A 17,363-nucleotide genomic window follows, 5' to 3' on the forward strand; every position below is an offset into this window, starting at 1 on the left:
AGTGGGCTCAGGCTGAGGATTTCTCATTTGGCACTAAGGAAGATCACTGATAGGCACCAGTATATGATGGAAGACTACAGTATGATGTAAAAATATAAAAAAGGTTACAAAACATTGCAAGAAGATTAACTGCAAAGGACACAAAGGCTGTGGGTAACTGGTAGGTGACAGGAAAGGGCACCAGGAAACCTCTTATTGTTGAGGAGGACCACAGCAGTGTGGTTTTCTGTGTCGTTAGATAAAAAAACACCACAACCCCCCCTTATCCAAATGGGAAGGGAGGTAGGACGTAAGGCCATAAATTATAGATGATCTCACCATGAAGACTAACCTAACCACATAGAACATGGGTCTCAAGCCTTTGTCCGCTTGAATGCATAGATGTTGTGCTTTCACAAGTTCTAATCATCTAAACGATTTAGCATCAGGATTGCACAATAAAACAACAACTCAGAATTTATATTTTGTAATGAAGTCTTTATTTTCATAAACACATTCAATGTATATGCCTTTTCTAATAAGATTTTCCATCAAACAGAGAGCCTTAAATAGCAACAAAACAAATATACATTAAGACAACAGTATAGTTCCCCTTAATAATATAACAAACCTCCTATATAAACTATGGAATGCCAGACTACACAAAAACTAACCAATTCCACAGAAAAACATTTAAAGGATAAAATGATTCACTTACAACTTCAGATGAACATAATTATCAAAAAATATGTTATGGGTCCTTTTAACCAACTGACATTGAAGTATTTAGATAAACTGGGTATCAGTGCATCAGCATGTGATTTAGAGAAGTCCTCCTCAGGACTTTCAGTAAAACCTCACCACTTTCAATCCAGTTACCTTCAGCAGCAGAAAGAAAAACACAATTTAAATACACTGACAAACACCACCCAGGAGAAAGCTTTACAACTTGGGCATAATGCAGATGTAATGTGGGTATAGTGTTTTTACACAGCTATAAAAGGTTAACGGTTAAGTCTCCAGTAAAGTGTTTCACACCACAACGAGACCACTTGCTCGTGGTAGGAGATGAACAGGGGAAATCACTTGATACAAATCAGCCAGCTAATATCAAACAGCGAGTCAGCATCAGCTGTGCATCCAGGTGGATAGGTGTCTGTGATAAGCAATTTGAGAAAGTAGGTGCTCATGAATACTTTTGGCGGGCTTTGACCCAACCCCTCAGCTTTAGCGTAAAAACATAAGGCTGCTATCATGCAGAGACAGTGCCTGTCCCTAACTGATTGCCAGTGAACAGTGTGGGGCTAGTGATAGGGAAATGGCAGTGTCTGTGAGTAACAGAAGGCCGGAGAACGGGGAGATGCATGTCTCCTCAGTCCAGTTGTAGAGACATGCATATTCTACTGAAGCCATCCAAGCAGTACAATGGAATGTACTGTACATGCTTTAGGTGCACCATTTGTCTTTCTGTTTAAGCATATGATTTGGAAAATGAATTAGCATGGGTGTCATGCTTGGCCAATCACCACGATTTAATTAGGCTACTTCATAGACAGTAACTTAGATGTAAGAACAGTACAGTAACATCATGCAAGTAATGCAGGCAGTTTACACTGGCACATCCAGATTACAGGACACTGTTGAAGCCTTGTGCAATCGGGTTGGAAAGTGTAAAAACAATGAGTAGGAAGGGAGGCACGGAGGGGTGAGCGGGGACATGCCAGAACAGATCACATGACGCGTGTCAGTGTCACTAGTGTTATACGACTTCCTCCCAGACAAACATCCTGGAGCACAACATTGCTCTAACATTGTTTGGAACAGAATCTCATACTTTTTCACCTTCTCTTTCCCATAAGCAGTAGTAGTTAAAGTCTCAAGAATAGTAGTGCACAATTATTCTGAGGACATGGCACAATAGCATCTTCAGTATCACAGAGTAAAGCATGGAGGTCATGTAAATAAGGAAGCAAAAGGCCAAAGCAGCAGAATAACTCAGTTTTGTGATTGTCTGGATGATGTCATCTTCATTAATAACAGTTCCATCTAGATTTTGATCAAGATTATGACAGAAAACATGGATTTTTGTTGTATTCTTTTATCAGGTTTTGGGGTGCCGTTTTCTGTCCGCTTTTGGATTCTGAGAAGTTTAGTCCAATGAATACATTCGAAGCAGAGCATCTAGCCAGGGGGCATCCAAAACAAAAGCACCTTCTGCTCTGTTTGAGTCTTAAACTATTATATTTTCATTCATTAAACTCTGAACACAACAATGACCTAAAATAATGACTACTGGAAACTATTTCATTATGACAAATCTTCTTCACATTGGCACTTCTTTAAGCTGATTTGAACTAGCTTTGCTTTAAAAATAAAGCCATTAAAAAGGTTTCTCACAATAAATACAGTACTTACATTTTTTTTGTGCCAGAAGAGCAGAGGGGATGCCATGTGGTAGAGGCCGGGGGGGGGGGGGGGGGGGGGGCACAGTACACAAGAGAGATGGGGCCTTTTCAGGGAATACAGAAACTAGAACAGGGGATATGTGGAATAACACTGGATGGACCGAGGGGAGGGGACCGATGGCTCTCTCAGCTAGCTGCTTTATGGTTTTCACTGCAGTGGCTGTGTTAGGGGGTGTGAGATTGGGGTGTATGTGAGAGGTGTACTCTCTATACTTCAGGCACAGTGACGGGGTTTGGTGTGGGGCTGTGAGGAGAAATGAGGCGGGATTTAGCAGCCACAGCCCCCATGGTTCTCTGGAGGCGAGTCCTGTAGACTGGTGCTCCTGTGATTGGACAACAGGTTGGCATCTCCGCCCATGCTCTCGTTCATCTTCTCACAGATGACGTCTACCAGCCGTTCAAACACCTGCTTCACGTTGATGTTGTCCTTGGCGCTGGCCTCGAAAAACTGGAACCCTGCCAGACAGAGACGGGGAAATTGAGTAGAGTAATTACTTACTGTGGAGAGATTTCAAGAAAAGCAGATGAGATATTTAGGCTTAAGTGTTCGGTGTCCCCTGCTATATGTGTGTGTTCTCATGAGGTCAGTATGCTGTGGTAGTGTGAACTCGGTGTATAGTCTTTGCGAAGACTGCATGCTGTTGTGGATGGTACTCACCAAGATCTTTGGCCAGTCTCTGGCTATCCTCTGTGGGGACTAGCCTGTCATCCTCCAGTTCACACTTGTTTCCCACCAGGATCACCTGTGCGTTGTCCCAAGAGTATGTCTTAATCTGAGTTGCCCTGTATGACCGAGGTGAGAGTAGACGAATGCACAGTCTGAGAAGGCAGCAGGGTCAATATGGAAATGATGGAACCTTTCACTCACCAATCCTGCACAGCGTTGAAGGAGTCCTGGTTGGTGATGTCATACATGAGCAGGAAGCCCATGGCTCCTCTGTAGTAGGCTGTGGTGATGGTACGGTAGCGCTCCTGTCCCGCTGTGTCCTGTGGGAAACATGATGGCTGGTCATTCTTTACAGGTTGGGTTTGGGAACATGTTAAATTGTGTCGTATTTTGTGAGACCAGAAGGGGGCAATATTGACTAAGGCCTACAGACTTGAGATGCTAGAGGTGAATGTGTGTGTGTATACGCTTGTAAATATTCAGCAGGTCTAGAAAAGACTACAATTAATCTTCTTTTTTTTTTGAACATACAAAATTGATAGAAATAAACATTTCTGTGATAGTGCTTTGTCCTTTAAATTGTCCTATCAGCCTAAACCTTCCCACCCAAAGCCACTGTTAACTTCAGACTATTAGAAATGAAAGTGTCAGATACATGATTAAACAGACTAACATCTACATTTGCCATGTCCGTCAACATAACTTCTTGTCAAACAACAAACCCTGGCCCACTAACAAAAACCCAGTAAGAACAAAAAGAACACGGAGAGCGTCAGATGTCGATAACAGCTCTCTGGTGCTGTAGAGACCTGTTTATCGGAAACATCTTTCAATTAAGTAGAGGTTGAGTGTGATGTCAGAGTTGCTTCCCTAGAAAAGGTGAACATGAAAAAAAATTGTCACGCAGGTGAGGGGATTAAATTGGCACGGCAACTATCCTTGGCCGTCGCTTGGTAAAGCCTTTCAAGCCTTTCTCATGCCACACACGCGGAGGAAAGCTTGCAGCAGTGTGGACAGGGCACCACCTGTACACTCTTCATAGATTGGCGAGGCTCAGAGGGTTTGAGTGAAAACAGGACACTGCGGATTAAACGCCCCTGGCCATCCACATAGGGTTGTTCATTAACTGTACACTTGCTCTCGAAGCCAGGACTCATTTATTGGACATGGTTGCTACTTCCACACCTCCAATGTATGAGGCAAACTGAGGAGGGTTTTATTCTTCTCTGATTTGAAACTCATCAGATGGCATTCAGTGATCCCAGCCACCACTGACGACATTAAGCCAAATCACGTGTCCTAGGTGGAAACAGGGTCAGTGCGTCAGTCAGCTTGGTTTCGGTGTGTACATTGGTGTGTACATTGGTGTGGACACGGTTGCTGCTGATTCATCTTGATTGAATACAATACCATATAGGATGTTTGTCTTGTTTAAACAGCATTCACTGTACGTGAAAATAGTTTGCCTTGAAACACTTTCAGACGTCAGGGGACTAGGCTACATAGAAATAAATTGTACAAATCTGGTAGCCCTGTAATTCAAGTATTTCCACAGAACCTGATATTTTTTTCGAATCAGTTCTTTTTACCAATCAGTTCAGCTCTGAAAAAGATCTGATGTGGAAAATGGATCAGAATTGGTCTGCCTGTCCAAACACAGCCTTCAAGTCTCTAGGGCATGTGGTGCAAGCAGCAGCAACACAATGCAGTAGCTTGAGATGAGAAACCAAGTTTTCAGCAAAACATACAAGAGAGACGGAGGGTAAAATCATTGGTGGAAAAAGTACTAAAATTGTCATACTTGAGTAAAAGCAAAGATACCTCAATAGAAAATGACTCCAGTGAAAGTCACCCAGTAAAATACTACTTAAGTCTTAAAGTGTCTGGTTTTAAATGTACTTAATTACAGTGGTGGAAAGAATACTAAATTGTCATACTTGAGTAAAGGTAAAAAATGACATGCTATAAATCTAATTCCTTATATTAAGCAAACCCGATGGGATGATTTACAGAAAGCCAGGGGCACACTCCAACATCTTTTAAAAATGTAGTTTGTGTTTAGTGAGTCCACCAGAGGCGTTATATTGATAGGTGTGTGAATTGGACCATATTGATGCCCTGACTGAGCATTCGAAATGTAATATATACTTTTGGGTGTCAAGGAAAGTGTATGGGAGTAAAAGAGTACATATTTTCTTTGTAATAAAATTGAGTAAAATTTGTCAAATTAATTGTAAAGTAAAGTATCCCCAAACAATGACTTTAGTACTTCAAAGCATTTTTACACCACTGTGTAAAATGCAAGGGCCTTGCAGATGAAAGTTGGTGATTGACCCACTATAGAATTATCAGCCATCTGTCATAAAAACTCAATTCAATAGCGAAGGATTTAGCCTATGGATTTATATTCTGGTTTAATACAGAAGACAACTTTCCTCTTGATGGGATGTGTATGAGAGTCCACTATAATGGCAGAAATGTGGCACAAAGGTGGCAATCATGTTGTAGAGACCATGGCTGGCATGTGTTACAAAATGCATAAGGCTAACTCACCCATATCTGTAGCTTTATCCTTTTCTCATTGCGGAAGACGGTCTTGACCTTGAAGTCTATGCCCACGGTGGAGACAAAGGCTGAGGTGAAGGAGTCATCAGCATAGCGGAACAGGAAGCTGGTCTTCCCCACACTGCTGTTGCCAATGATCAGCAGCTTGAACATGTAGTCAAAGTTCTGGTCAGCCGCATCCTTCTGGGCAGGCTGCTGCTGAAGGCGAGAGTCATTCACTGACGCCATCTAGAGGGGAAGGCAGAGGTGTGAGAGGTGATACTTCAGCTCAGGGTGAATTAAACACCAAATCATCAAGTTAGGGGCTCGTAAGTAAGCATTTCACTAAGGTCTACACCTGTTGTAGTCGGCGCATGTGACTAATAACATTTGATATGAGTCTTTGAATTTCATACCAATACAACTCAACAGTTGGTAGGTAAAAGCAACAGGCCAGGTCCAGTCCCCTAAATTGTTATGATCCAGTAATGACAGGTTGCGGGGAGTTTTCAAAACCTGCTCGTCATAGCTATTATGACTCAGTCACTTGCAGGCTGCAGCATCTGCCACTGGGTATCAAATTGCACACCATAAAGACCTTTTAGTGTCTGTCACTCGTTCCTGAAAGTGGGTGTAATGACTGCAAGGAATGGGCGTGAAAAGAGAGTCCATGGTCTCCCCCCTCGTCCTCAGCTGAACAATCAGGGCTGCACACCACAGCTTCCCTCTGATGAGGACTGTCTCCTTGGAAACCGGTCCAGAACATAGCCGCCAGGCCCATTAGTGTGACAGGCCAGTTAGCTCAGCATGGCCATCTTAAGAAGAAGTGATATTTAACAACAAAGGGGAATGTAGAGGACGGTCCACAGTAGAGGTTGACCGATTAGGATTTTTCAACACCGATACCGATTATTGGAGGACCAAAAAAGCCGATACCGATTAATCGAACAATTTGTATATATATATATTTGTAATAATGACAATTACAACAATACTGAATGAACAATGAACACTTTAACTTAATATAATACATCAATAAAATCAATTTAGTCTCAAATAAATAATGAAATAATGTTCAATTTGGTTTAAATAATGCAAAAACAAAGTGTTGGAGAAGAAAGTAAAAGTGCAATATGTGCCATGTAAAAAAGCTAACGTGTAAGTTCCTTGCTCAGAACATGAGAACATGTTAAAAGGAACCACCAGCTTTCATATGAGTCTTCAATATTCCCAGGCAAGAAGTTTTAGGTTGTAGTTATTATAGGACTATTTCTCTCTATACCATTTGTCTTTCATATACCTTTGACTATTGGATGTTCTAATAGGTACTTTAGTATTGCCAGCCTAATCTCGGGAGTTGATAGGCTTGAAGTCATAAACAGCGCAATGCTTGAAGCATTGCGAAGAGCTGCTGGCAAATGCAGTAAAGTGCTGTTTGAATGAATGTTTACGAGCCTGCTGCTGCCTACCACCGCTCAGTCAGACTGCTCTATCAAATCATAGACTTAATTATAATATAATAACACACAGAAATACGAGCCTTAGGTCATTAATATGGTCAAATCCGGAAACTATAATTTCGAAAACAAAACGTTTATTCTTTCAGTGAAATACAGAACCGTTCCGTATTTTATCTAACGGGTGGCATCCATAAGTCTAAATATTGCTGTTACATTGCACAACCTTCAATCTTATGTCATAATTATGTAAAATTCTGGCAAATTAGTTTAGTGCCTGCTAACATTAATTTCTTTTAACTAAATATGCAGGTAAAAAAAAAATAGACTTCTGTGTATTGATTTTAAGAAAGGCATTGATGTTTATGGTTAGGTACATTCGTGCAACGATTGTGCATTTTTTTCGCAAATGCGCTTTTGTTAAATCATTCCCCGTTTGGCGAAGATGGCTGTCTTTGTTAGGAAGAAATGGTCTTCACACAGTTCGCAACGAGCAAGGCGGCCCAAACTGCTGCATATACCCTGACTCTGTTGCACAGAACGCAAGAGAAGTGACACAATTTTCCTAGTTAAAAGAAATTCATGTTAGCAGGCAATATTAACTAAATATGCACGTTTAAAAAATATATACTTATGTATTAATTTTAAGAAAGGCGTTGATGTTTATGGTTAGGTACACATTGGTGCAACGACAGTGCTTTTTTCGCGAATGCGCTTGTTAAATCACCTGTTTGGCGAAGTAGGCTGTGATTCAATGATAAATTAACAGGCACTGCATCGATTATATGCAACGCAGGACAAGCTAGATAAACTAGTAATATCATCAACCATGTGTAGTTAACTAGTGATTATGTTAAGATTTATTGTTTTTTTATAAGATACGTTTAATGCTAGCTAGCATCTTACCTTGGCTCCTTGCTGCAATCGCATAACAGGTAGCCAGCCTGGCACGCAGTCTCCTCGTGGAGTGCAATGTAATCGGCCATGATCGGTGTCCAAAAATGCTGATTACCGATTGTTATGTAAACTTGAAATCGGCCCTAATTAAATTGGCCATTCCGATTAATCAGTCGACCTTTAGTTCACAGACCCTATTGTGGGGCAAAGAAAATCTCTTGTTGAAGCTGTATCTATGATTCCATGTTTGTGCCCACCGAGATTATAGGGGTGTGAGAGTGAGTCACTGCCCCTTACTTTTAACATGGGGGATGATCTGTGCGGTAAATGTGTTAAATAAGGCAAATGCATGATGTAAAGGCCAAAAGGATTTTGTAAAGATCAAACTTTCATCTGACCATTGCTTTGTGGGTCTGAAGTCATTGGATCATAGGTCCCACACTGTGTGTACAAAGAATATGCGGGAAACCCATTGGATCAAATGTTGTTTTCCTTTCAGAACATAAGCCTGCTAAATCCTGGTCACATCATGCACATTTACACTGTGGCTCAAGAAGTCTTAAGGCAAAATAATATTTGGGGAAACTGTTTCTACCCTAAATCTGTGACAACTGTTGTGCTGCTGAGGCAATGAGTAGCCTACAATATCCAATATCACTCAATTCAATATCCAATTGTACAATAAAAATATTACATAATCCATCCCAATGCTGCAGTCATAATGTCCAAATTATTCTAAGATATTAGAGACCAAAGTTACTGAATGCTGAAGTGTTGAGAAACACATGGCCAAAACTGTTTGTGGACAAGTAGCATTAGATTACTTTGACCAGTGGGTGATGAATTTAATACTGGCATGCCACACCATCTGCCACAATAATCGGGTACATCTCTGACGGGACAGATTTTACATCACTGTCATCACAGAACAGGCCTCCACTTAGTAGAGTTGAAATGGGAGTAATTTTTTATGCACTGGAGAAGCATTTGTTCTGTAAAACAAATAAAAGAGTCCATTATGGTGAATAGGCCTATTGTGGTCTCTCAGCTGGCACTGTTTACAGAGTAAGGTCCCTGGCTGTTATAGGAAATTAACTCTTGATTGGTTGGCAGCTGTCTGTTCCCTATAAAATAATGGTCGTAAACACAGGTGAAGGAAGTAGGTTAGTAAAATGTAGTGGTTTCAGTATACCTGGACAAGCTCAAATGAATAGCACAATAAGTAGGCCTATACTTGTCAACTCACTCTCTACCCATCATATTGAAAGTTGTCAAGTGTCCATTCTCCATCTCTATAAGCCCTTGATCATGACTCTGTTTCATTACATTACACATAAGTTATTGGACAAAGGCATCTTCTGTATGGGGGAGTTTTGTTAAGAGCCCCGATGCTTAATCTGAACATTAACAAGTGTCTGTTTTGGAAGCGTAAGGACCTTATCTTTCATATCAGTGAGAAATCATTTAAAAAGGTTGAATTGATACACCTTGATAGGGTTAGTGTCAGTGGAGGACGACTCATAATAATGGCTGGAAAGGAGTGAATGGCATCAAACACATGGAACCTATGTGTTTGATGTGTTTGAACCATTCCACTCCAGCCATTAGCACGAGCCTGTCCTCCCCAATTAAGGTGCCACCAACCTCCTGTGGTTAGTGTTACCACAAGGCCATATCTCCATGTTACAGAGCTTGTTTACTGAAGATAAGAGGCGACCACCTGTGCTAATTAGCTATGGAGCGTGCTCTGAACACCTGTATGTAAGCGTAACTCGGGAGGTGTAGTTTTGTCAGATGGAGGCACCCATAGCTGTATAGATCTGTACATTTTTTTTATTTGAAGGATTCTTTATCGCTAATACAAAGGCCACAGCAAGCAATGTTTTGACATTTCAAAACGTTGAAACACAGCGTCGGGATTTTAGTTCACATGAGAGTCGTGGATGAAACTAATGGCTGAAAACTGTAGGGATAAGGCAAATGCCGCCTAGAGTTTGACAGCTATAACTCTATATGATATAGAACTGCCAAAGTAGACCCTAGAAAGAGAATGGGGGTGAAGAAAATCCATAGCTGACAATTTGTCCTTTCGGTACTTCAAATCGCACCAGGTGCTCGAGCCTCGAGGATTAATTGGCGAGGGCTCGAAAACCTGTTGTCACATTATAGAAACATGTCAAACTAAGTCCAGTGTACATTAAATTGAGTTAAGTAAACGAGAATATAATGCCCAGCAAATTATTTTCGTTTGGACATGAAGGAAGCTGGACAAAGGCGCAGAAAATATTGACCAAACTTTTTCCAACCACTTACCTAATCTATGGAAACGGAATTTCTTTGACTTTAACCGTCAATGTTATTTCCTTTCAAGTGAAGAGTGAAAGTTCCCTAGGGTCTTCAACAACCTAAATTCTCTTTCCGCCCACCGCTTTCTGCCTCGCCGTTTTCCTCTGAGCGTTTGCGGAATAGAACAGGCAGCTCCCGGATCTCGTTTGTGTACAAAGGAGCACCCTTCGAGAGCGCAGCAGTCAGTGTTGTGATCACTCACACGACAGTATTCACACAGCTATAATCTCTCTCACACACTTCCAGAGAGCAAATTTCCTGTACTTTATGATCCCTCACTCAGCTCTAGCCTGTTTCGAAATAAGAGTTTTCACAAATCAAGGCAACATTTACAGTATGTTTGTGTTTGACTGATGTTAATGTGTATTAAATTGTTGAATAAAATAGAGAATATTCTGAGCTGGGTCAGTCTTCTGATCTGAACTTCAGAGATGCTCTGCAGTCTGCCAACCTCATAATTTATTAAGTATAACTCAACATTTGATAATGCAGAGTTGCAGATCATTAGAAATACACTAATGAGATCACTGGGCTTAGATTCTAAAATGTTGTGTAAGTTAACATTTTCGTGCAGATATGGTATGCCAACTTTGGAAAAGCATCCACCAGTTAATAAATCAGAATTATTTCCATGAGTGAATAAGTGCACATCCATGACACTTCCTGGTGTTTTAGCCCAGGGTTTCCCAAACTCGGTTTTGGGGCCCCCTTTAGGTGCACGTTTTGTTTTTTGCCCAAGCACTACTCAGCTGATTCAAATAATCAAAGCCACCAACATCCTGTGGTTAGTGATAGGCATGAAAACAAAACGTGCACCTAGGACCGGGTTTAGGAAATCCTGTTTTAGACACTTGCTCATAGTCACTACCAGCAGCACCATATCCACCATACCACCAGTTTGTGGCTCATTGACCTGCTGTGGTATCTGGGTAATGTAACATGGGGAGTAAATGAGTTTGGTTGTGGTGTACCTGCATATCTGTAAATAATTTGGTCTCTTTTCCTTTTTTTGAAAAATAAACAAAGAATTGGTGGCCTGGTTTACCTCTAATTAGATAGGGAGAGATTTCTCTTGAAATCTCACCTAATCAGAGAGTAGGTGAACTTGTGCTGCTGGAGTTAAAAGAATGCCATTTCCTGGTGCCACTTAAGCCTGTCTGACAAGGCTCATCTCAAGAGGAAGTATTTCCTTCTGATCCAAGAGTGGCCCAGACTGCTGAGAGACATACAGTATAGGCATGATAAGGAATCTATACAAGATTTCTTATGACACTGTCACTCTCCCTGTACTTTCCATACCAAACGGTTTCATCTTGATGATCTGTCACTGTAAACTGTTTTGAGTCAAAATCTCAACATTGTAGTTTGACATTAACACTAATAAAGATACATACATGCATACAGCTAAAACAACCAGACTAATACATTACAACATGTAGGTTGTAGAAGCCTTTTCACTCACTCTGAAACACCATTAGTTTTGGGTTCTGTCCAGTTATCCATTAGTGATATTCTAACTTTATTAAGACATCCCTCTCCTCCCAGGCTTGCCAGTAAAGCACTTGTCGGTCCATTTATTCAAAGCTGTTATTATTATTATTTTTACATGATGTACATCACAATAATGAAGTTAGAACCAGTCTATTCAAGAGGTGGGCACCAACTGTGTGGTCTGGTCTCAATATGTTGCATGTTATTGACCCTGTATTGCACATGATTTTCCAAAGAAAATGCTCAAACTGTAGGAGTGCATTTCCTGCTTCCATCAAGGGTAATAACTAAAACTGATCTATTTTTTTCTTGTTTCAACATCAAAGATGACTTAACAATATTATTGGTGCTATTGAATTCATTATTTGTAGGAATTTCCATAATTGTAATTTATTCACAGTACATAATTCTGTGCAACAACCCTGCACTAAATGTTATGTTGTTAAAAAATATCCACCTAATGATTGTAAAAAGGGTTTTTTGCAGACATTACCCTCTAGTGGAAGTCACAAGCAATACAATGTCCCATTTCATAACAGTCCAGAATCTTGTGCTTTTCAACAACAACAAAAAATGTATCTACAAGTTCTGTGTAAGTGTTAAACCTCCGTTTTGAAACATTATCAGGATCACTGAACATTATACTTCAGCTCTACCCTTCAAGTACATCAATGTAAAATGAACAATAATTGTAGGGAAATCAAAAGAGGATCACTAACGTTATTATTATTTTTTATTTCATTTTATTACATTCATCCTTTCCCGGTTTGACAAGGGAAAGACCAAAAATACGTTGAAATCTTTTGACATTGTGTGCTATGTTTTCTATTGACAGGTGAAACAATTAGATTAAAAAGGCACATTTTAAAAATATGGTTAAGCGTTATGTTCGGGAGCCGAATGCATCAAGCGTCTCATTAGGAGTGCTGAACTAAGATCAGACCCATATGTAATATGCCTAAAGCTGTGTTTACACAAGTAGCCAATTCTGATATTTTTTTCCCACTAATTGGTCTTGACCAATCACATCAGATCTTTTCAGATTTTTATTCCAGAGCTGATCTGATTGTTCAGATCAGAAACCTATGGAATCTTATTTATTGTGATTTAAAGGCAAAAATCCTACATCAGCATTCCTACTCTGAGACACTTGATACATACATCCCCTCATTGAAAGACAATATGAAAACCTGTCACCAAACACTACATATACACAATCTCTAAATGGTGTGTAAATTGAGAGCTGTGTACACTATGTTGGTGGTTGTGCAGATAAACCCAATCAGGTTGCATAGGTTGGACAGGCCATGATAGTGGCCAAAGGTGCTCTTGTAGGCCTTGTACTTGGGGTCCTGCTCCCTGAGTTTGGCGTAGGCTTCCCTCTGGCTCCCTATCCCTATTTGGTTCCCCAGACCATGCTCCTGCTCCACTTCCCGCAGCTTGAACATGACCTCTGTGGCAGACGGGCCAAACCACTGTGCATTTAGACCTGCCATGATGACTGCCACAAAGTACAGAGCCATCTATAGGGGAAGAACAATTTTTATTCAGAATTGTCGATGACATAGGTGACGTCTATAATGTAGATACAACCATTATCTAAATCGGAAATAATCTTTACATGTCGATTGTGCAATCTGTAACGCTTCAGCGGTACAGATTGAATCCTGCCCTAAATTACAAAATAGAATGTGATATGACCTGCAGGCTTTCGTGCCAATCCAGCAGCTCTCTGGGGTGGTAGACTGCATACACAGCAAGGCTGACAAAGTTACTGCCCAGTAGGCAATAGAAATAGACAGGGAACAGCTTGCTTTGCACCAGCCCAAAGGTGTGCCGTGTTACCTGCTTCACCAGTGCAACACCTGTGGGTGGGAAAAAGGGATAATGTAAGTGAGAGAAATGGGGAGACAAATACTGTGCCTCAAGTTCTTAATCTTGGCTTCTTTTGATATGCCACTTCGAGTGTTTGCAAAACCCTACAATCTAACAGATTTCCTCTGCTCATCCCCTATCATCACCTGCTATAAAGGAGACCCACAACTGCATTCCCCATGCAAAGGACAGCACCAGCAGGTGCAGCACTTTCACCAAATCTGTAGGCTCCCCTTCTGTGACCATGGTATTAATCTGGGGGACAAAAAGAGAAAAAGTCCCAGATAAATGTTAGCAAGCAACCCAGATAAATTATTAAGTTCCATTACAGCATTGGGGACATAAAACCAAAAAACACATCCCCACTCAAAAGCACTCTAATTCAACAAAGACCTTTGGAAGCCCCTTCAAACAGCATCATTTGAGGACTGGAAAGTGGTCCGTCAACACGTGCAAGCTTGATTAGCATGCAAGTGATAGTGGCTTCGAGAGATAAGAGTTCTGACCAGTTTACTAAGACTAATACTTCAAAGTTGGATAGCTAGCTATCTAACAAACAAAAATTCGAAAAATGGTATACTGTTAATTGAGGATTAAATACTTAATTCAATATCACATTTTGGGAATTGGAAACCATAAGTGGAATGGCATTTGTCAGATAAACTACAAATTTCGCTAGCACAACTCATCTGACGTTAGTCAGCTAACATAGTAATTCGTAGCTAACGTTAGGTGAGTTACACAACTGCGCGCATGTAGTGTTGCAGTGCATTCCAAAGAGAGGAAAGTGGCTTTTCACTTGTTTGTCTTACTTTTTCCTTAACTCAACTGAAAAATAACTACCTGGATGTGGTATGTTGACTGAAGGGAAACACTCTTCGCAACTCCCGTTGATCGAACACTAGAACAACACTTCCTCTCTCAAACGTCAATTTCCATTAACCACGCCCACCAAGCAATATCTACAAATCACATCATTACAGAATGAATATTACGTTGAGTTATAACCCACGAACCAATCATCAGTGAGATAGAACGTATCGATTTTTACGGCCCCGCCTTGTCATTGTGACGCCGTTTTTATCCACCCACTTACAATTTACTTAGCTCATGTCAGTTGACATGGTCGACAAGAGGGCCTTGGTGAGTTGAAAACACATTTGGCACTCAATGTCATACAGTACCAAAATAGTTTGTTAGAATGATTTTTAATACAATGTCGATTGTTGTTTCAGTGTGAACCACCGCTCCTTCCTGCTGAAGGTGTGTAAGTGTTATTGTGTCAATGTGATCATCAGAAACTAACATAACTTGACAATGCCTGGTGTAATACTGCATAGTCATTGTTCACTGAGTTTCTTGAGTTGTCTTCTAGTAGCAGTAGGTGAATCTCAGGAGTCTCTCCGAGATGTTGTGGAAAGAATTAGGTCAGAGGTTGAAACACAAGCCAAGGTGACCAACTGCTTCCTGTAAAATGTAGTATTTTTCCCATATTCACGATTGTCTACTGTTTTCTTTGGTGGCTTGTTTTGGTTACTGTTTTATTCAGGGGATATTGTTTCAATTAATATTTGTTGTTTTGTAGACTATTGATTCCCTGTGCAAAACTCTATTCATGCACGAGGCAGAGAGAACCCAGAATCTCAATACCATGGCAGTCCTTCAATGTAAGGGAGGACACAACACAATCACGCCTGAAACACACCTGACTCTTGATTCCCTGATTATTATTATTATTACTGTTTACTTGAGTTGAACCCTTTGTCATAAGGGCTAAATAGCACTGTCATAACAACGACTTAAAGATGACATAAACTGTCCTTGTTCCTCCAGCCGAGGTGAACCATTTGGCTGCACATGTTGCACAGCACCTCGAGGAGCGTTTTGAGGGCCTACGCTGTGAGGTCTACACTGAGCTCCACTACCTGCACAGCCTCCTGTCCCACTCTCCCTGCTCCTGTCCTACTCTCCAAGCCTCCTGCTCCAGCACTCACCCCTCAGACATCCAGAGGCAGGCTGCCATCAACCACATCTCTCAGGAACTCTACCACAGGTAGATCTGGATAAGGCAGTCTGAAGTGTGGTGTGGTGGGGATACTTTGGTGAACTACACTTGCATGATGATAAGTAGACTTTAGCTCAGTGGGCTAATGCAGTAATAACATGTATTTCCCTCTCCATTTTTTTCTGTGTATGTTGTCTGTTTCTTCAGTCGAAGAGTCCTGTGGGAGCAGATTGCTGAGCTAAGGGAGGAAGTCCACAACATTCATGGCCTGCTTAGCAAGTTTGATTTTATGTTTTTCAGAACAAGACCCTCTTCCATGATGTTGTTCTAATGGAGGGTTTTTTAAAACCTTACTCAAGTTTTCCTTTCCTTTTTAGAAAAACTAAGAGATGAAACAATGCGCAGATTGACAGAGAAGTACTGCAAAGATATGGTATTTCAGAGCTCACATTTCTCTCCCCCAAATCACTTTGACCTGAATGATTTCACTCATCAAACAAATTATACAAACTTTACACTTGAAACAATCTTCTGAACTGTACTTGGGCTATAATGATTTGGACTGCTGAAGCTTATCTAATGTTATGTGACATGTTCTGGAATATGTGTCTATCTGTCTCCATTTTCAGTGCTTGGAGAGGATGATTGACAGCTATCAGATGAAGGACGACGCTCTCAAACTGCAGAGGCCTCAGGACATGCTCAGGTCAAATGCAAGGTGAAAGTTCTGGGGTGAGGTTAGAGTAGACGAGCATGGCAAGCAATCTGACAGACTGCTATTACTAAAGGAATTATGATGATGCATCCCTATAACAAGTGTTCTCCCCTAGATCAGATGTTTCTGAGTTACAGAATAAGCTTCAGACTATAACAATATCGAAAGGCAAGGCTCCCAATAAAACAGGTAAGATATCTGGTAATTAACTTGCTGTTGATCTACAAAAGATGCAGCATTTGCATTGAAATACAAAGTGTATTTTTCTGTTTGCTGAGATCAGTTTTTATTGCTGTGTGCATGGTCTCCTGCATCGCATACTAGGCCGAACTGAACGAATAGGACAGAGGGTTATGCCAGCCAATTCAGATTCAGATGAAGGGCAAAGTGGAACATGTGCCAAAGGAATGACACCAAAGATCAAAGAGGAAATCAATGTGTCTGCCAGGTAAATGAAAGCACACTAATATCCTGCTTTGCTGTTTCTCATCTATTACTGACAACAGTAATTCATGTCATCATCTAATTAATAAGCACACTTAATTTTATGTATATGTTATAAGGGTAAACCACATTAGAAGTTAATTCTTAATTTTGTCTCTGTTGCAGAAGGAAATAAAGTTCATAGCTGGAATCCTCTACCTTTTGCCCTACCTTGTCTCGCACTGTCTTCTTTATGACAGCCAAATAAAATAAAATTTGGTCTACACTGACAATTATTTTCTGTTTGAGCTTTGTGCATTCAACACATTTCTTTATCAATAATTCCCATAAAAGGCAGTTTTTTTTAATCAATAATTATGTACTGTAGACTATTAAACACAGGAGGTTGGTGGCACCTTCATTGGGGAGGACGGGCTCATAGTAATGGCTGGAACAGAATAAATTAAATGGTAATCAAACTCATTAATACATTATTTCC

At 40.6% G+C, this 17,363-nt stretch overlaps 3 protein-coding genes across 3 annotated transcripts; 1 reads left to right on the forward strand and 2 right to left on the reverse strand.

The window, feature by feature from the left end:
• Positions 1-474: 474 nt before the first annotated feature.
• LOC120046321 (ras-related protein Rab-3D-like) lies at positions 475-10,541 on the reverse strand. Its single transcript, XM_038991461.1, has 5 exons — positions 10,323-10,541; positions 5,665-5,904; positions 3,313-3,431; positions 3,103-3,227; positions 475-2,900 (listed from the first exon to the last, which is right to left on the reverse strand). The coding sequence occupies exons 2-5, from the start codon at positions 5,902-5,904 to the stop codon at positions 2,713-2,715; spliced, it is 672 nt and encodes a 223-aa protein (XP_038847389.1). The 5' UTR covers positions 10,323-10,541; the 3' UTR covers positions 475-2,712.
• A 2,020-nt stretch (positions 10,542-12,561) lies between these two features.
• Positions 12,562-14,659, reverse strand: LOC120045534 (transmembrane protein 205-like). Its single transcript, XM_038990437.1, has 4 exons — positions 14,565-14,659; positions 13,868-13,976; positions 13,548-13,711; positions 12,562-13,369 (listed from the first exon to the last, which is right to left on the reverse strand). The coding sequence occupies exons 2-4, from the start codon at positions 13,965-13,967 to the stop codon at positions 13,067-13,069; spliced, it is 567 nt and encodes a 188-aa protein (XP_038846365.1). The 5' UTR covers positions 13,968-13,976; positions 14,565-14,659; the 3' UTR covers positions 12,562-13,066.
• A 334-nt stretch (positions 14,660-14,993) lies between these two features.
• Positions 14,994-17,157, forward strand: LOC120046323. Its single transcript, XM_038991463.1, has 9 exons — positions 14,994-15,173; positions 15,307-15,388; positions 15,555-15,774; positions 15,934-16,001; positions 16,104-16,159; positions 16,356-16,444; positions 16,557-16,630; positions 16,766-16,889; positions 17,051-17,157. The coding sequence occupies exons 1-9, from the start codon at positions 15,039-15,041 to the stop codon at positions 17,058-17,060; spliced, it is 858 nt and encodes a 285-aa protein (XP_038847391.1). The 5' UTR covers positions 14,994-15,038; the 3' UTR covers positions 17,061-17,157.
• Positions 17,158-17,363: the final 206 nt, after the last annotated feature.

Source organism: Salvelinus namaycush, chromosome 4, assembly GCF_016432855.1.
Source record: "Salvelinus namaycush isolate Seneca chromosome 4, SaNama_1.0, whole genome shotgun sequence".
Classification (NCBI taxonomy): Eukaryota; Metazoa; Chordata; class Actinopteri; order Salmoniformes; family Salmonidae; genus Salvelinus; species Salvelinus namaycush.

What these genes read in the sequence shown, in the direction of transcription:
- LOC120046321 (XM_038991461.1), bottom strand. Translation starts at nt 5,904, where the DNA reads ATGGCGTCAGTGAATGACTCTCGCCTTCAGCAGCAGCCTGCCCAGAAG. An exon ending in GGATAAAGCTACAGATATGG is followed by an intron (nt 3,432 to 5,664) that starts GTGAGTTAGCCT and finishes TGTTTCCCACAG; the next exon opens with GACACAGCGGGACAGGAGCG. An exon ending in GAGACTGGCCAAAGATCTTG is followed by an intron (nt 2,901 to 3,102) that starts GTGAGTACCATC and finishes TCTGTCTGGCAG; the next exon opens with GGTTCCAGTTTTTCGAGGCC.
- LOC120046323 (XM_038991463.1), top strand. Translation starts at nt 15,039, where the DNA reads ATGCCTGGTGTAATACTGCATAGTCATTGTTCACTGAGTTTCTTGAGT. An exon ending in AGGTTGAAACACAAGCCAAG is followed by an intron (nt 15,174 to 15,306) that starts GTGACCAACTGC and finishes GTTGTTTTGTAG; the next exon opens with ACTATTGATTCCCTGTGCAA. An exon ending in ATGCTCAGGTCAAATGCAAG is followed by an intron (nt 16,445 to 16,556) that starts GTGAAAGTTCTG and finishes GTTCTCCCCTAG; the next exon opens with ATCAGATGTTTCTGAGTTAC.
- LOC120045534 (XM_038990437.1), bottom strand. Translation starts at nt 13,967, where the DNA reads ATGGTCACAGAAGGGGAGCCTACAGATTTGGTGAAAGTGCTGCACCTG. An exon ending in GTGGGTCTCCTTTATAGCAG is followed by an intron (nt 13,712 to 13,867) that starts GTGATGATAGGG and finishes TCCCACCCACAG; the next exon opens with GTGTTGCACTGGTGAAGCAG. An exon ending in ATTGGCACGAAAGCCTGCAG is followed by an intron (nt 13,370 to 13,547) that starts GTCATATCACAT and finishes CTTCCCCTATAG; the next exon opens with ATGGCTCTGTACTTTGTGGC.